Source organism: Hippocampus bargibanti, linkage group LG05 (assembly GCF_051943395.1).
Source record: "Hippocampus bargibanti isolate YZ-2025 linkage group LG05, ASM5194339v1, whole genome shotgun sequence".
NCBI lineage: Eukaryota > Metazoa > Chordata > Actinopteri > Syngnathiformes > Syngnathidae > Hippocampus > Hippocampus bargibanti.
The window spans coordinates 13,792,647-13,810,299 of NC_142738.1; the positions used below are offsets into that span (position 1 = coordinate 13,792,647).

General features: G+C 41.5%; 2 protein-coding genes and 1 long non-coding RNA gene across 19 annotated transcripts in view; 1 reads left to right on the forward strand and 2 right to left on the reverse strand.

Moving 5' to 3' along the window:
- shank3a (SH3 and multiple ankyrin repeat domains 3a) overlaps positions 1-17,653 on the forward strand; it is a 235,201-nt gene that overhangs the window by 198,919 nt on the left and 18,629 nt on the right. For 16 of the 17 annotated variants that reach the window (XM_088996754.1, XM_088996749.1, XM_088996750.1 and 13 more), the window contains 8 exons: positions 6,482-6,557; positions 9,490-9,572; positions 12,762-12,886; positions 12,987-13,122; positions 15,326-15,406; positions 16,144-16,167; positions 16,730-16,857; positions 16,943-17,048. In XM_088996754.1, coding sequence (XP_088852880.1) covers positions 6,482-6,557; positions 9,490-9,572; positions 12,762-12,886; positions 12,987-13,122; positions 15,326-15,406; positions 16,144-16,167; positions 16,730-16,857; positions 16,943-17,048 — 759 coding nt within the window. The remainder of the gene's footprint in view (positions 1-6,481; positions 6,558-9,489; positions 9,573-12,761; positions 12,887-12,986; positions 13,123-15,325; positions 15,407-16,143; positions 16,168-16,729; positions 16,858-16,942; positions 17,049-17,653) is intronic. The other variant, XM_088996748.1, reaches the window with a different exon arrangement.
- Positions 11,890-12,864, reverse strand: LOC148898005 (uncharacterized). Its single transcript, XR_016115020.1, has 2 exons — positions 12,729-12,864; positions 11,890-12,651 (listed from the first exon to the last, which is right to left on the reverse strand). It is a non-coding gene; the product is annotated as an uncharacterized LOC148898005 (long non-coding RNA).
- rabl2 (RAB, member of RAS oncogene family-like 2) overlaps positions 13,129-17,653 on the reverse strand; it is a 39,617-nt gene continuing 35,092 nt past the window's right edge. Inside the window, exons 8-9 of the mRNA XM_088996765.1 lie at positions 14,944-14,986; positions 13,129-13,907 (exon numbers count right to left, since the gene is read on the reverse strand). Of these exons, the coding sequence (XP_088852891.1) occupies positions 13,891-13,907; positions 14,944-14,986 (60 nt within the window). The 3' untranslated portion in view covers positions 13,129-13,890. The remainder of the gene's footprint in view (positions 13,908-14,943; positions 14,987-17,653) is intronic.

Genomic DNA, 17,653 nt, shown 5'->3' on the forward strand with positions numbered 1-17,653 from the left:
AAGATGTTGAGGTTGGGCAACTTGACAACAGAGACTCTCCACACTTCTTTTTTGCTTCCTATTGTCAACTCTAATGGAAAAACATACTGTATTTTCTGGTGTATAAGGCGCACCGCCGTATAAGGCGCACCCCCAAAAAATGGTGTATTTTCATCTTGGGCAACTTGACAACAGAGACTCTCCACACTTCTTTTTTGCTTCCTATTGTCAACTCTAATGGTTTCTGGTGTATAAGGCGCACCGGCGTATAAGGCGCACCCCCAATGAATGGTGTATTTTCAAACTTTCAATATATAAGGCACACTGGACTTTAAGGCGTACCTTCAATAAATGAAAACAGTTTTCTAATTATATAAATATATACAAGTATTCAAGGACTGCTGACAGTAGTTGCTCGATCTGTTGTGGCTTAATATTACTTATATACATTTGCTGCTGTGTAAAATCCAAATCCAATCCAATACATACACATATATGGCACACCTGCGTATCAGTCGCAGGGTCATCTTTTGAAGAAAATCAAGGCTTTTGGGTGCGTCTTATATGCCAGAAAATACGGTAATATACAGTAATTATTACATATATGTTTGTAGATATACTTTATTGGTATGGATTGGCAATGATCTTGAGTGCGAGACCTCACGTGATATGAGATGGCTTATTATTATTATTATTATTATTATTATTATTATTATTATTATTACAGTAAAGTCTCGTTATATCGATATCGGTTATATCGATAGTACCGCGTATTACGATACTATTTCTATGAACGCAAGGAGAAAATTACATGCGCGCAGGATCGGATATATCGATATTTTTTCGGACTCCTGAGAATATCGATATAACGAGACTTTACTGTATGTCATCTCATCTCATTTTCCGTACCGCCTATTCCTCATTAGGGTCGCGGGGATTGCTGGAGCCTATCTCAGCTGTCTTCGGGCACGAGGCGGGGGACACCCCGAATTGGTTGCCAGCCAATCGCAGGGCACACAAAGACATACAACAGTCACTCTCACACTCACACCTAAGGACAATTTGGAGTGGTCAATCTGCCTGCAATGCATGTTTTTGGAGCGTGGGAGGAAACCGGAGGACCCGGAGAAAACCCACACGGGTCCGGGGAGAGCATGCAAGCTCCACACAGGGAGGCCGGACCGGGACGCGAACCCGCGAACTCTGCACTGTGAAGCCGGTGTGCTAGCCACTCGACTACCGGGCCGCCATTATTATTATTATTATTATTATTATTATTATTATTATTATTATTATTATTATTATTATTGGCTGTTGCATCAGCAACGCGCCTGCTACATTCACCCTTGCTAATTCAAATTTTGAATAAGAATGAAGGCCAGAAAATGTCATTGTCTTGTGAGTTATCAGCCACATGCTATTTTATGTTAATTCTCAATTGCACCACATTCATGAGCATTCAACTGATGGCGTGGATTGATGAAACATGCGCATAATTCACTGATTGTTTGTGTAGCGTGTTGATGTGCAGTCAGCGGATACTGTAGCCGACTCATCCATTTTATGATTAGAAAGGAAAGCCGGGTGGCGACTGTAAAGCACCATTTGGAAGACGTGTCTGGTTTTAAAGAGGAGCTGCTGAGTCTGCAAAATCAAATTGGCAACTCAAGGGAAGCCCTGCGTGTGCGTGCGGTGAACTCCAATGTCTTAATGAGTGGGTGCCAAGATTTTTTTGCGCGGACGTCTAAATGTGTGTGCTTGCGTGTTGGATGCAGAATGCTTTTCATCAGAAGTCAGTCAGGTGCAATGCAAAGCATCTCTCACCTTGCAGAGGAGCGATCAAATTGTAATAGACAATAGCAGGAATGAATCACATCCAAGCAGCTCCTTTACAGGAGAAGCCACATCGCACTTGACAAGGCAGCCTGACTGGAGGATAGCAGGTCGCATGCAGGGGAACGCATGCGTCTGCTTGGTTTTACTCCAGATTATGAGTGCCAGGGCACGGTTCACTGTAGATTTCCTTCATTGCTGTCCTTTATATATTATTTCGCACTTCATACTAACAGTGCTTGATGGTTAACGTCAACTCGGCACCCACAAGAGCGCAGCAGACCTCTACTAAGGTATTTTCTACCATCCAGAAAGTCAGAAACAATGCGGTCCTCTGAGGGAATGAAAGGAAAAAAGTATATTAAGATAATAATCTAGGCATTACTTTTAATAAGATGTAATACGGAGAAAATGCTGACAAATGGTTTGAGTGAACGCTGGCGCATGTGGCTGCCGCTGCTCACCCGCGGACAAAATATCATGTGACTGTGAAGTGTCCTTGAGAGTTTTGAAAGGCGTTTATAAATGAAATGTATTATTATTATAATGATTATATTCTGTGGTCACGTCTGACTGACATGTATGACAAAAGCGTTAGAACACTGCTGATATCACCTTTAAGTTTGCTACTGTCGTTTAGCACTAATAACTAAAAAGTTGCGCGCTAATAAAAGACAAGAAAATGTTTTCAAATTTGAAAGATTTTTTCTTGCTCTCAAATTTCCGAAATGAATGAAATATGACTTCAACATTATGTAAGGGTGAAGGTGAACATTATTCTTGCATTAAGAAGCATTTATAATTGATTCGCTCACTGGGTGTATGTCAGCTAGCATGGTAGCGTTTGGTGAGCTTTGACACAACTCGTTGTGAGTGCATTTGCACTGAATTATTCAAATGTTTCCTCCACTTTGACAAGAGCTGAGGTATTTTCGGTCCATGACGACACTCGGGTGGTTACTAGGAGCTCTCCAAAGGCTCCAAGCAAACCCACCCAAATCTAAGTGAACTAGAGAGAGAGAAAAGGAGAAGGATAGCGAGAGTGGAGATGTGAAGCAGTTGTTTGCTGGAGGCTGAAAGAGGCTGACACACATTTGGCTGTTCGTGAAGGGAAAATGCGGATGAGGCGGGTGTGGAAGGCTGGAATCTTGGAGGGTTCATCTTGGCCCTAGACGAACCCTCCAACATTCCCCCTAGACTCTAGGGGGACCGACCCCGACATCTAAACTGTGGACGGGACACAAAATGGACTGCTGTCCCGTCATGGTGTCTGCGCTGCCTTTGGTCTGTAAGAGACTCGACGGGATGGTGACAGTGGTGAAGGCGGAGCAAGCTGGCCCATTATGGCATGATTTTTACTGGGGTAAGTCCATTGATAGGAAGCCACCACGGAACATGCACGCCTCAAAGTGCAGAGGTTCAGGGTTCAATTCTGTCTCTGGAGTTTTCGTGTTATCCCATGCTTGTGTGAATTTCTCTGGGTACTATGATTTCTTCCCACATTCCTAAAACATGCATGGCCTGATGATTGAACACTCAAATTAACCCCAAAATCGAACATTCTTTCTGCTCTCGTCCATATCTTTGCTTGACCATTAGTAGTCTCCTCTTCAAACCAGATCTCTGTTGTAGTACCAAGACTGAACCACATGAATGCCACAGACTGCCATAAATTATTTAAAAAAACACAAGGAAGCTCAGCGAGCTGTTTGTTTACTTGAAAATTCACAGATCGGGTCCTCCAAATGTAGCATTTTTGGTCAAATGATGTTCTGCCACGACTGGTGTCCAAATTCACATTAACCTTGTCCTAATTTGCCATGATTTATGTGGTCCACGGAGACTACAGGAGGAGGACCCTTTGAAGCCGTCATAGAACATAGAATCAGAATCAGAATCAGAAAACCTTTATTCGTCCCACAATGGGGAAATTTGCAGTCCACAGCAGCAATTGAAAAGGGATGGGGTTGGGGTGGGGGTGAAAGGATGGAAAACAAGATATTCTAAGCATAACAAAATAAGCAAGAATAAGAAATGCATTTTGATATATTGCATCAACCCATATTTACAAGTGTCCATTTTTTTTCACATGTAATCATTGAGAGTTGCAAAGCCTGACAGCAGTTGGTAGGAACGAGCGGCGGTACCTTTCCTTGTTGCAATATGGTGTAATAGTCTCTGGCTGAAGGAGCTACCCAGTGCTGTCAGGGTGGACTGCAAATTGTATTTCTTGAATTTAGAAACCAAGACCTATCACAATGCAAATTGATGTATTTCACTCCATATACCATAGAAATATCACACAGGATAATCTTTTACTAATTTAATGACTGCTTGGTATGTGTGTAACTTGCCTAAAGAATTGTGAATATGAATACAGAAGAGTTTTTTGAGCATACTGAGAAGGTAGATTTTCTCTTAATACCCACACCACATTACAATCACGATAATCTTTTCGAGCCATCTGATAACCGGGTCTTTCCTGACTTGGGTCAGAGTGGAGACAAAATTCGCAAATTGGGCCTCATTATCATTGTGTTTGTCCCTTGCTTGAGGCCCCAATTCACCTAGTTTACAAGGTTAATATTCCGAGCATGGGCAGAGAAAATCAGATGAGTCAGGGTGCAGGAACGATTTACAAAGTCAATGAGGCTTACTCTATACATGTGTGCGTGTGTGTGCATGTGCATGCGTGTGTGTGTGTGTGGGGGGGGGGTTGTCGCCAGTTCTTATCTATCAACAGCAAGACAGTGTAGGTTAATTTCCTGGGTTCAGATACTGTCCCCGTGCATGTGTGCCACGTGTGCCCTTCAGACAAGGACAGCGTAGATGATGGCACGTCCAGCAGAGGATCAGTCATGAGTGTGGCTCGCCGCTAGAATACGTACATGACCCCTGAGCAGTCTTGCAGTGACTCTTTTCCAAAAAAAGAGTACGAGGGTGTAGAACCTCAACAATAGCAGACATAAGGCAAGGTTTGGATTGTCTGTGTCATATTTTACTGAGCTACTCGAACAGCTTTTTTTTTGCTTGATTTTATCTTTAATACTATTTTTCTGGACCGCCTATGTTGACTTCCTTATTTCCACCTTTCTTTCCTTTCACTTTCCTGCATTCCTCCCTTCCTTCCTTCCTTCCTTCCTTCCTTCCTTCTTCCTTCCTTCCTTCCTTCCTTCCTTCCTTCCTTCCTTCCTTCCTTCCTTCCTTCCTTCCTTCCTTTCATCCCTCCTTCCTCCAGACAACATTTTGTATCTTTCTATTCTATGCTGAACACGATGATCGTGCTTTTCTTCCTTGCTTTGTAATATCTTATTTTACTATATGGCATCATTCTTTTCCTCTTTTCTTCCCCCCGTTTATTAGACCCACTTTTTATGTATGTGTCCTTTGAGTGTTATTTTAATGCCATGTTGTTGCTGATGTATGTAGAAACGTTACTGCTATTTATCATAACACCAGGTAATTAAATTAACAACAGTGGCGTTGCAGTGTCCTTCCTTTTTGTCCTCCTTTCTTCACCTTGACCCTCTTTTGCTTCCCTTTTCTGTTTACTTAAAACTACTTTTATGCCTTACATTCTTTGTTACCGGTCCGGTACTGCATCAGAATCTATTTGATTATTTATTTTCCCTTATTCACAATGCCTCTATAAGTAGACACTATTTTCCCAAGTCCATTCATACTCCTGTCCCATCCTGCATGCTGCATAGCGTATGTGAGCATGTAATCTTTATTTTATAAAGTCCATCCGTCCTCAAATGCCACATATTCTCTGAGGGGTGTAACAGGAAATAGAATTGACAGCCGACGTGAGACAAAATGTTCTAAATGTTACACTACGATCACCAGGAGGTGATGGATGACGTCTCAGGCTTGATCGAGAAATGGAGAGTTTAGTCGTGTAGTACGCTCATATTTAGTCACACATACATCCACACACACATATATGCGTACAACATGATAACTGTATTCGGTATGTTAGACTGACAGTCTGTCACTGTCACTCACTGACACTCACTGACACCTGCGCGCGCGCGCACACACACACACAACACACACACACACACACACACACACACACACACACACACACACACACACACGCACACACACACACGCAATGAGGTTAATAGAACAACATGGATCAAATGGCACCTGCCATTTGAAGTACCACTATGTTTACTGCCTCTCTCTTTTGCTCTCAGGCAAACGCTGAACTCTATTGGTTAATTGTGATAAGTCAAACCTCAAAAAAGTATTCATTGCCACCTTTGGTACCTCTGCATTGTGTAGTCGACATGCTAACCACTCAACCTTCTTGTAACCCTTGGTGGGAATAATGGAGGATCAAAGCAAACACGTCAGCAGCATAACGTCTTTTTAACCATCTAGGTGATCGTTTCCGGATGAGGGTTGTTAACATTTCACAGTGTCATGAAAAGTGTAAAAAAGATGGACAGGCTCTAAATACTGAATGTACTGGTGGTGCTGATTTTCATTGGGGCTTCTTCTTCACTTGGACCTAGCTTCTTATGCAAGCAGAGGAAAAAGATAATGACACACTTGAGTTTCACCCTTTAATGCTTGCTGAACTGCAATCCAGGGGAATGTTGTGACTTTTATGGAACTGAAAATCCTCATGTTTTATCAGTGTCGATTTGTTTTGCAGAAACTCGAGAGGACCGCACCAAACGACTGTTCAGACACTACACTGTGGGCTCCTATGATAACTTCACCTCATACAGGTACGTCCCTACTCTCTTGTGCTGGTCATCTCCAAAATTCCCAGAAGGCAGAAGTCCATCTCACTGGAGTGTGGACAGCAAATTCTCCTGTGGAATTGACTGCCATCTAAAGGAAACAAGCTCTTATTGCACAGTTGAATTATTTACAGATTTTTTTTATGTGTGCGGAAACCACCACAGTGGGTCTGAACTAAAACAATCAACATCCTATGAAGTGTAGCATTGATTTTCTTAAATGTATGTTGCAGCTTAGCTTTCAAGTAAAAAATGATAGAAAAAAAGTTTTCTCATTGTGAGGAGAAAACTTTAGTTTGTAAAATACATTACTTGAGATGAAAATAGGATGTAAGTGCAACCTTGTCAGTGATTTTTATTTTGGAAATGATAGGCTTGTTTGAGGGGAAAAAACACTCTTTGTCTTTTTGGTTTTCTACTCACAACACAACTTCCAAGTAGAAATGTTCTCACTCATCAAATTGACAGAACATAAACATGTCAAAAATTTAGATCATGTAATTTTATCCCCCTCTTGTTTCCAGTGCTACGTATGTTGAGTGTAGTATGTTTGTTTTTTTTTTTTGTTTGTGCAAAACCTCCCTGTACATCGCCTTTTCATAGTCATTGTGGTGTGAAGCTTGCTCGGTAGGCCCTGGCCTGGACTGATCGCCAGGGCATATTCAAATAAGAGCAATAACACATTTCTATTAATTGGATTGGATTGGATTGGATATGCCTTTATTAGTCTCACAGTGGAGAAATTTACATTTCACAGCAGCAAAGTGATGAAAGGAATGAAAGTAGAAAAACGAAATACATGAGATGATGAGATGATAATAGACTGATAACCAGAAGTGAATCAGACCACGTGTCAAAAAAAAATGAAGAGACCATTCATAAAATGGTTTAATATCTTACCTTCTTGGGAACTCTTGGTCTGTTACCATTTCAAACATTGTTTCTTTTTTTCTTTTAATGTGAAATATTTTAACTATTTAATTTAAAATAAAAAAGAACCCGCGTTTGCAACTAGTAAAAAATAAAAGAAATAAAAAGAACGAAGACTTATTCTCATTATCATTAATTATTATTATTATGATTATTATTATGATTATTATTAGTTATGATTGATTATTATTTATTATTATTATTCATAGTATGGCCAATTCAAACAACCTCCACATAAAAGTAATATTGAGACAAGGGTTTTAACCAGAATATGACATAAAAGTATACCACTGAGAAATGGCAGCCATTTTGTGTGACATGCTCGAAATTAAAGCTTAAAGTTTTATTCAGGTCTATTGTCGTGGTGTTGAAAGGCAGAGTCATTAAAATAATTTGATGGCTTGTCAAGCTAATTCTGAATGTGTCCCAGTTGTCATCTCTTCAACGGACAATAATACAAAATTTGTTTTGTTCATTCCTTTTTGTTTGGAGGCAAATACGGTATGTGGCGATTTCAGAGTGGCAGCTTTAATATGACTTTCCCACACAACTGCCTTTTCGGGTTTCTAAATGTCACTTGTGTCGTCAGATTTCTGAATTTTTTGAATTTCCCATCAGAATGCACCATACACTTGACAGTTGACAATCATACACATGTCAACGTGGCCATCACCTACGGGCGGAAAGCCTGATACTGCGTGATCCGACCTAAATGTTCATAGCCAAAGGAATCACTGTATATATACAACTACATGTCTGGTCAGTCCTTTATATACCGCATTTATGCTAAAACATGCTAGTTTCAACTTTCGCCAGATCAAAATGAAATGTTTACCTTTTTTTCGCTGAGCCCATTTGAAACCCAAACGTGAGTCCAAGATATCACAGGCCAATGGAAGCAGGCCAGAATCAGTGTTATGTGATCCCTGGAATGCCAACTGCAGACGTTTGATGGAGTAGACTCCAAACCCACCAGAGACATATGTAGGAGGTCCCCACATTTTAAATTTCAAACAAAAGAAGCCTTTTGGATTCAAAGCACCTTCAGCAGGCAGGAATCCATAGTCGCCTCAATTGAACCATTGTGGATTGTCTATTATGCCCGTTACATCATATTTAATCAAGTCTTTAATTCGACATAAAGACCAATCTCTTCATTTTATTAATTATTGCTTCAGTCCCATTAAATAAATTAACTAGGATCAAATCCCTGTCATTTTGAACATGGTATTAAATAAAGAACGCTGATGGCCTCCGTCTTGCAGAAAGGTTTGTTTCCGATCAGCCCTTTGCACCAGCACCAGCTCTGTGTTCTCTTGGTAAGTCAGAGTAATGTGATGCTAAGCTAACAAGAGAATAAACAAAATGACGAATGACTCCTTTTGCAAGCTTCTACTAAAATCTTTGCTTTGATGTTTGTATTGACCGCAACCTTACCCAGGCAGGTGTGTTGGGTTTGCATTGCTGGAATGTCTGACACCGAGTGTTCATGGATGTTATGGTTTAATGACTTTTTTCTTCTTCTTCCTCCATTATAAAAAAAATCTACGAGAAATTGCCCATGTAAAATAAGGTCAGAAGCGTTTTAATAGCATTTTGTTCAACTGTTCTGACCTATTTTCTAATCTTGTGACACTCAGAATTAGAGCCTATGGCCATTTCGATGCCAATTCCATTCAACACAAGAGGGAAATGCTGCATTCATCAGAATATCGTGTTTAGACAAGTGCATATTATTGCAAATAATATTTTGGACTGTTGAATTTTTGATGTTTGCTCGCCTTGTTGACATGAAATGTCAACAAGGCGATTTAGAAGGCAATGGATTTCCTGCCGTTAGCATCTGTCACTTCAGTGGCGGAGAATTTATTTGCCCTTAAAATGCTACTGAGCCGTGTGTGTGCGCCCGTGCGTTTGTGTGTGTGTACGCGCTGGTAGTTTCAGAGTCAAACTTTCTTTTTCATCTGTTCTTCTCATTTCTTCCAAGTGATTACATCATAGAAGAGAAGGATGCGGTCTTACAGAAGAAAGAAAATGAGGGCTTTGGTTTTGTCCTGCGTGGAGCAAAAGGTGAGCATGACTATTACCGTTGTAGATTTTAGAGTTATTTGCTGGAGAAGGAAAAGGTTTACCCTGTGCCCCAGTGTTTAACACATTTGCCTCCGAGTTCAGAGGCTGGGGCATTAAATTCAGGCTCCACCTTCTTGTGTGGTCCATATTTTGGTTGGGTGGAAAAAAAAGAAGCATGGAATTAACATGCAAAATCCACACAGACGAGTCTTGAACCCAGAACGTTTCAACTGTGAGACAGGTGTAATCTCCACAAGGGCACTGTACTGCGAATGCATCATGATTCAGGAGCAGCTTTGGTCAGCACGTTTGTGTACTCACAGTGTAAATGTGTGTCAACTGCCAACTCGCTGTCCCATCTGCTGCTCACACATGGCGCTCACATTTAGTCAACACCTCTCTTCGCACTTTTTCCTGCTCCCTCTCTCACTCGCTCCTTCTCTTCATCTTTGTTGGCAACCTTTGCGTACATGATCCTCTCCACCCAATCCATCAGTGTGTTTAATTCTTTTTACACATGTGGCCTGTTCCCTCAAATACTCCTACGCATCTCCATCGTGCTTGGCGGGATGGGGGGCTCACAGAGTAAAGTGGGTTACTTTGGCAACCCTAAGGTACCTTCGTAGGAGTCTACTTTTTCTTCTCTATCACTCACTAACAGTGGAGCTGTCTTTTTTGTCCAATGAAACATACACACAGTCACATTCACTATATAGATAGCGTATATTTCGAGATGCAAGGCAATAATGGTTCGGTTGATTGAAATATCTACTCATTCATTGACTGAAAGTTTGTTTTATAAAATTAACATTGAGAACTGTTCAAAAGTTGGATTTTGTAAAAGGTGCTCGTCAAAGAAGTGAGTAATTATCTCACAATATTCCAAAATAATCGCTCATTATCTTACTGTTTGTTATTGGTATCCACCAGTAATGGGATGTCAGGGTCTGCAAGGCCTTCGATGCTGGCCTAAAGATATCTGAATCACAGACTAATGGGACGCAGAAATCTACCTGGAAGCCTTCACAATCGGTTCTGCAGGCACTGAAGCATAAAAAAATCAATGTGGATGAAACTGTTGCTTTAACCAATCAGAGTTCGAGTTGGCAAATCTAGGCCTGTTGGAAGGCAGTGGAAAAATCAGCGTTTTCGCAAATTATGATTGGCTAGTCACATGATTGGCTAGTCACTAGCCAATCATAGTGTCACTAGCCTCTAGTGCAGCGGTCAGGAACCTATGGCTCGCGAGCCATATATGGCTCTTTTGATGATTGCATATGGCTCGCCGATTAAAACTACATACATATTTTCGTTTTTTCGACGTGTATTTCCCGTTAGGGCTGCAGTTGGCGGAAAGCACAATTTTGATTGGATGACATTTACCTAGGTTGGCCAAAAGCGGCATTTTGATTGGATGATACTGGCCGTCATGTTGAAACAGGTGAACGCCCCTTTAAATGAGCCCAACGAGTGCACTTCAGCTTGAATGCACCTGAGCATTCACCTTTGAGGAAAGAAAAGGTTATGATTCTAATTTGCAATGAAACAATAACATCGATGAAACAGTCGACTGTCAGTGACATTTTAACAAGTCCCGTGTTAACGTTAGCATCAACATACTTCTGCGAGAAGTATATTGCAGAGAACAAGTGCGGAAGCTTATGAGCCGTGTGCAGGCTAGCTAGCAGTAACTTCGCCTCTGGAACGGCAAGGTGAATTTCATTCCGATTGTTTGCCTGGATTTTTACCAATCACGAGGAACGGAAAACCATTCATGTTAACGGTAAGTACTATCACAAAGTTATTTTAAATAATACATTCTGATATTGTGTTGAAAATTGGCCGTGCGTGCGTTCGTGCGTGTGTGTGTGTGTGTGTGTGTGTGCACGCGCGCTTGTATGTATGCGTGCGCGTTTGTATGTACGCGTGCGCGTTTGTATGTGCGCCCACGCCCGTATGGCTCACACTGAAAAACATTTCGAAATATTTTACTTTTATGGCTCTCTTAGTCAAAAAGGTTCCAGACCCCTGCTCTAGTGATAAGTGCATATTTACCAGAGCGAGCACACTGTATCTGTAGTGAGCTGCAAAAGCAAATATATTTTTGTGTTGATTTAATAGCGGTGTTGTCAACCCACAATGGCTGGGGGAGACAAAGTGGATTTGTTTGCAGATAAACTGTTAAAGCCATTTTCAATACCAACTTTTTAAGAATAAATAGATATCTGTGAGAAAAGCTGCACAGCTCTTAAACTAGCAAAAAGAGCAAATAATATTACAATTGTATGTGGTTATCATGAATCCACCCACACGTTCATAGTAAAAATTTGAACAGTTTAATGGCAGTATTTCTTAAGTTTCTTCAAGTCACAAGTTATTTCCTGGCCAACGACATCCCCTCATGGACGTGTAGTAAATCACACTACACTTGCAGCTGTGGAGTGATTCAGACGTAGCACTACTGAAGGCCTCGGAGTGACATTCACGGCCTGCCACCGATATCCACACAGGGATTCCCTAACCGAGTATCTGTAAATCTGACAATTCCATTTTGCTAATTTCATACTAAATTTATTATTCTTAATTACAAGATATGGAGTGACTGGGAGAGCGGCCCGGTAGTAGAGTGGTTAGCACGCCGGCTTCACAGTGCAGAGGTTGTGAGGTCAAGACCCGGTCCGGCCTCCCTTTGTGAAGTTTCCATGTTCACCCTGAGCCCGCGTGGGTTTTGCCCAGGTCCTCCAGTTTCCTCCCACATTCCAAAAACATGCATGTCAGGATGATTGAACACTCCAAATTGTCCATATGTATGAGCGTGAGCGTGGATGGTTGTTTGTCTCTGTGTGCCCTACGATTGGCTGGGAACCAATTCAGGGTGTCCCCCACCTAGTGCACGAAGATGGCTGGTGTAGGCCCCAGCAGCCCCCGCGACCCTAATGAGGAATAAGCGGTACAGAAAAGGTATGGATGGATGGAGTTTACTGGGAATGTGGAGGCTTTTCCATAAACAATTCCCAGGAAGTAGCACAATTGGCGCACATCTCAGAAGGGGTATGCCACATCCTGTTCCTTTTTATATCTGATGAAATAATGTTATTAATACGGTAGTAATGATATCATAAGTGGCAGTGATATCAATTGAAATCTGAATCTCACCTTGATCACGAAAACCTTTATCTGTTTGCTTAGCCGAGACGCCCATCGAAGAGTTCACTCCGACCCCGGCATTCCCTGCTTTGCAGTATCTGGAGTCTGTGGATGTGGAAGGTGTTGCCTGGAGGGCCAGACTGAGGACAGGAGACTTTCTTATTGAGGTAATATTTGGAAAAAGCTCACTGATAAGGCACAGAGTAAAAAACGTGTTGTAATTAAAAATGGCTGCATTGATGGCATGGCATGTGTGGCACCCATTAGGTGAACGGTGTGAATGTGGTGAAGGTCGGACACAAGCAAGTAGTATCATTAATCCGGCAAGGAGGCAACCGTCTGCTGATGAAGGTGGTGTCGGTCACGCGCAAGCCAGAGTCAGAGGAAGTTGTTCGCAAGAAAGGTAAAGACCCACTAAATATAGGAGAGGAGACACAAAAATGTGAGCAACTCTTGAAAATATATGATTGGGGAGATACAAATCTGAATCCCAACGACTGTTGAGCAAGGCACTAATTCCTTCATTGCCAACAATACCAATGTTCCCGGAAGCTCCTCAGATACATTTTGAGACTTTCCTCCACACTCTTTCTTGTACAGTAATACAATGCGCACAGAAACACACAAAGTCTTCCTGCACCTCTGCATCATTGGTTCTTTTTGCCATTGCTGTCATGGCAACTACATCGCATGTTTAGAATTAAGCATTCCATTATGGATACAGGTTCTCTCTCTCTCACTTTCTCTTTCTCTATTTTTTTTTTCTTTGCAATGCTCCTCTCTCTCCGCTTCAGCACGATCCACACACATGCAGAATCGGTGAAGACCAGGACCGATGATTGGACTTAATGAAGGATGGTTGGATTTTGTGATTTTTATGGTATTTTTTTTCACTGAAGGACGGCACTGGCTTATTGTCCTGACTTTTTTCCCCCTCGGGTCTCCCGTTAGTAAACTTCCTGCATTTAGGAACTATCTTGCAGAGTTGAGGTGATTGAATATACAGTTTGAAGTCAGGGACACTGCAACATTGCATGTTGGGCGATGGATTACAAAACTCCCAAATTTGTGTAGGCGTGATGTCTGATGGTATCATTCTCCTTAGCTGTTCAACCATTGTCCTCTCCCCATCTGGTAACGCAGATGTCGTTTTGTTCTCCAAGGGCCAGACTCACTCAAGGGTTGCACCTGCAAGTACAAGAGCAAATTTAATTTCCCATACCAGCTGCCCTTTTTTCAAGCTCACATAGCTTTTGCTTTTTTGAATGTTGCTGTGCCGATGACCATTTTGTGTTTGAGAGCCTTTTACCGAGCGAGTTGCTTGTTCTGTTGCCACAAAGGGACATAAGTCTTCTTGTGCCGGTCCCAAGCCCGGATAAATACAGAGGGTTGTGTCAGGAAGGGCATCCGATGTAAAAGCTTGGCAAAAACAAACATGCGGATCAAACCTCTAAAGATGGAGGACACTGATTTGCTGTGGCGACCCCTTGAAGGGAAAAGCCAAAAGGAAAAGAAGAGTAGATCAGAAAACTAATCGTCTAACCTGGCACATCAAGCATCCTATCTGCCAAACAGACAGAGTTGCTGCTCAGTTGATTCTACTTGCAATATGAGAAGCTTGCTATATGAGAAGTTGATGCAAATACACAAATGCAAAATTTAGCATGTACAATGTATTTGATCGAATTTGAGACACGTTTCTGTGGCTTTTTTTGTGTTTTGAAATGATCTGTGTGAAAGGCAAATGCAAACTGGCACCGTAAACATGGCTATGTTACCAAAACAAATAGACAGCAATTGTTAAAATGAGAGTCAACAGGCACAGTAGATCCTTTCCACTCGTCTGCTGTTTTTGGAATGCCAGAAACAAAAATTGTTCTGACATATTGCCTATTCAACAATGCAATGTTGAAGTGTCTGAGTGATCAAAGGGTTGATTTGAAGTAAGTCAATCACTTAAGTCATGCCATAACCATATGATAAAGCGCCTTTCAACTTTGTATTTCCATGCATTTGGCTCATTTCAGCACAGGGCAGCAACAGGGCTGGCCCAGCTTTTACGTCGGATGCCCTTCCTGACACAACCCTCTGTATTTATCCGGGCTTGGGAAGAAGACTTATGTCCCTTTGTGGCTACAGAACAAGCAACTTGCTCAGTAAAAGGCTCCCAAGCACAAAATGGTCATCAGCACAGCAACAATCAAAAAAGCAAAACTATACTCACCATCACGTGGTGCTCGCAATTTTGTAATGTTGAAAACCAGCAGCTGTAATCAGAGCGCAAAAGACAGTCGTAAATCAGAACTCATGTGAGTGAGAACCTGCTAGTGCTGCTGTATTGATACATGTGGATTAGTTTCCATGGACTACATTTTCCCCTTGATGTGATGTTACATGTGGAAGTGACTGAGAAAGAACACCTCCTGACTAATCAAGCCTTGGCATGAAGTCGGGCTTCCAGCATAGCACCTCGTCCAAATGGAATTTTATCAAAACAAAGTCGACTTCAACATGGGCTGGCCGTCTATGGGAGGCCGGGAGGGCACTGAGTCATAAAACCAAAGACTTTCCAGCACGGTCTTCAATGCCATGCCTTTACTCCACAGCACCACCGCCTCCCAAAAGAGCCCCCAGCACCACGCTCACACTGCGCTCCAAGTCTATGACGGCCGAGCTGGAGGAATTGGGTGAGTTCTGGCATTTTTTTTTCATGTTTGCTATCGATGGCAAGCCATTTGAGCATTTGTTCAATATGCTTCATTTGTCTCTTGAGGTCCATGTACTGTTATGCTATTTGTCCAGACGGTAATGCACGGCAATTATGGAAAACACATCATCAGGCTTTTCACTCGAATATCCTAGTTCAAGGGTGTCAAACTCATTTTTTGCCGCGGGCCACATTGTAGTCACGGTTACCTCTCCGGGGCCGTTATAATTTGGGGAAGTTGTTTAATCCCCTCCACATATTACATATAGATTGCAAAACAAACTGATGAATTACTAGTTTTCAATTTTGAAGTCAAAAATAATGACTGTTATTATGGTTATTAACATGAAACAATTTGAATTTTTGGTTCAGACTTTAGCAAACATCATGGAATTTCACAAGTTGAATTTGCTTTCGCAGACCGAATAAAATCATCCGGTGGGCCAGATTTGGCCGCTGGGCCTTGACTTTGACACCAGTGTCTGAGTTGTTTTCTTATTACACTGAATTGTCTTACTAGGGAAAGCAACGGGTGAACTAGTAGATGGACATTAAAGTAGATATCACATGTGTTATACAGTGTAAATGGTCACACAGCATTGCATATGCTCCTATTTTCTGCTTTCTTTTTTTCCCCTAACTTTGACAATAGTTACTTCTTTTGGCTTGTTCTTGTGATTTTTCTCTCCACTGCTGATGCTTTATCTGTCAACAAAGCTTCTGCTCAGAGGAGAAGAGGAGGTGAGTCTGAGGCAAGAGATTCAGATGTTTTCTCACTGCTCTCGCCATTTTGTAGGGCTCGGAAAAACATTGCCGCTGTCGTGCGAAATACGTGTGTGTCCATTTTTGTTTGTTTGAACAATTTTTTTACACTAATTAGATGTTTGACTTTAGGATATAGCATTAAAATAGAAATGTACAAAAATTACAAAAATGGAAATACACGTTTTTCTCAGGACATTGGTCATATTTACTTCATAATGATGTTATCATGTAGTTGATTACAACTGAACTGTACTTAAGAAATATACTGTATAGTATTTAAAATTGAATAAAACGTCTGTAACCTTTTCCAGTTTCAATACTTCATTCAGTCATTCTTTCATATACCACTCGAGAGAGCCAGTGTACCACCCTTGTGGCAAATCACCACATTACAAATGTAAACACTGATTATTGTATCGTCATTTGTATTATCTTTTGTATTTAGCAGTTTAAAAAAAATAATGTAGCAGCTGTCTTCTCGTGTGTCCCATTGCTTTTGTTACTTTACTCAAATCTGGCTCATTTGCCTTCTCAACAGAGAGATTCGACGAAATGTTGGCATCCCAGGAGTCCATGGTGTGTTCCCATCCCCCGCAGGCAGATTACCGAGTTGCTACCGTTAAACAAAGGCCCACCAGCAGGAGAATAACACAAGCAGAGATCAGTGTGAGTGCACCTATTCAAAGATCAGCGCCTCGTTATGAACGCATAATGTATCACATTTCAATGTTTTGTCGGGGTCTGGCTGCAGTCACTGTTTGAACGACAAGGGATGACACTACATGGAGGTTTTCATCCAGCCATGGAGAGCGGTCATATGGCACTACCGAAGGGGATGTCCAGGACAAAGTCATTTGGTAAAACAAACACTTCTCCAGTTACTGCTACTATCCATTACAACAGTCAATTCCTAACCACAAAAAGTGTGACGTGAGACATCAGGAGGTGTGGCATGGGATATTATCATATTTCACCGAACGGGTCAGAACATTTATGAATCTTTATCAATTGTCGGTGACATACAGTAACAGAAAAATGATGAAATCCTCTTCCAGTAGATAACAGGAGGCATATTTTAGCCCATCTATGGCATTTAGCAAGGTTAAGATAGCAGTCTTTAATTTTAGTTAAACTTTTTTACTTTAGTTAAACACATTTTGGACTGAACATTTTGGGATTTAATTATGTGATGTTCAAATATTTTTTTTTCGATCTTCTGTTTGCATTGAAGTTTTAATGGTTTCGAATTACCCCAACATCTAAGCCAGGGGTGGGCAAACTTTTTGACTCGCAGGCCACAATGGGTTCTAAAATTTCACAGAGGGGCCAGGCCAGTAGCATTTGGAGGGAGTGTTTGGCCCAGATATACTAACGCATTAAATGTAGTGTGTGCAAACCTTGTAGCACAGTAAGAACACTACAACCCATTTTATTAACTGTCTTTCAAATGTGAAAAATAGCC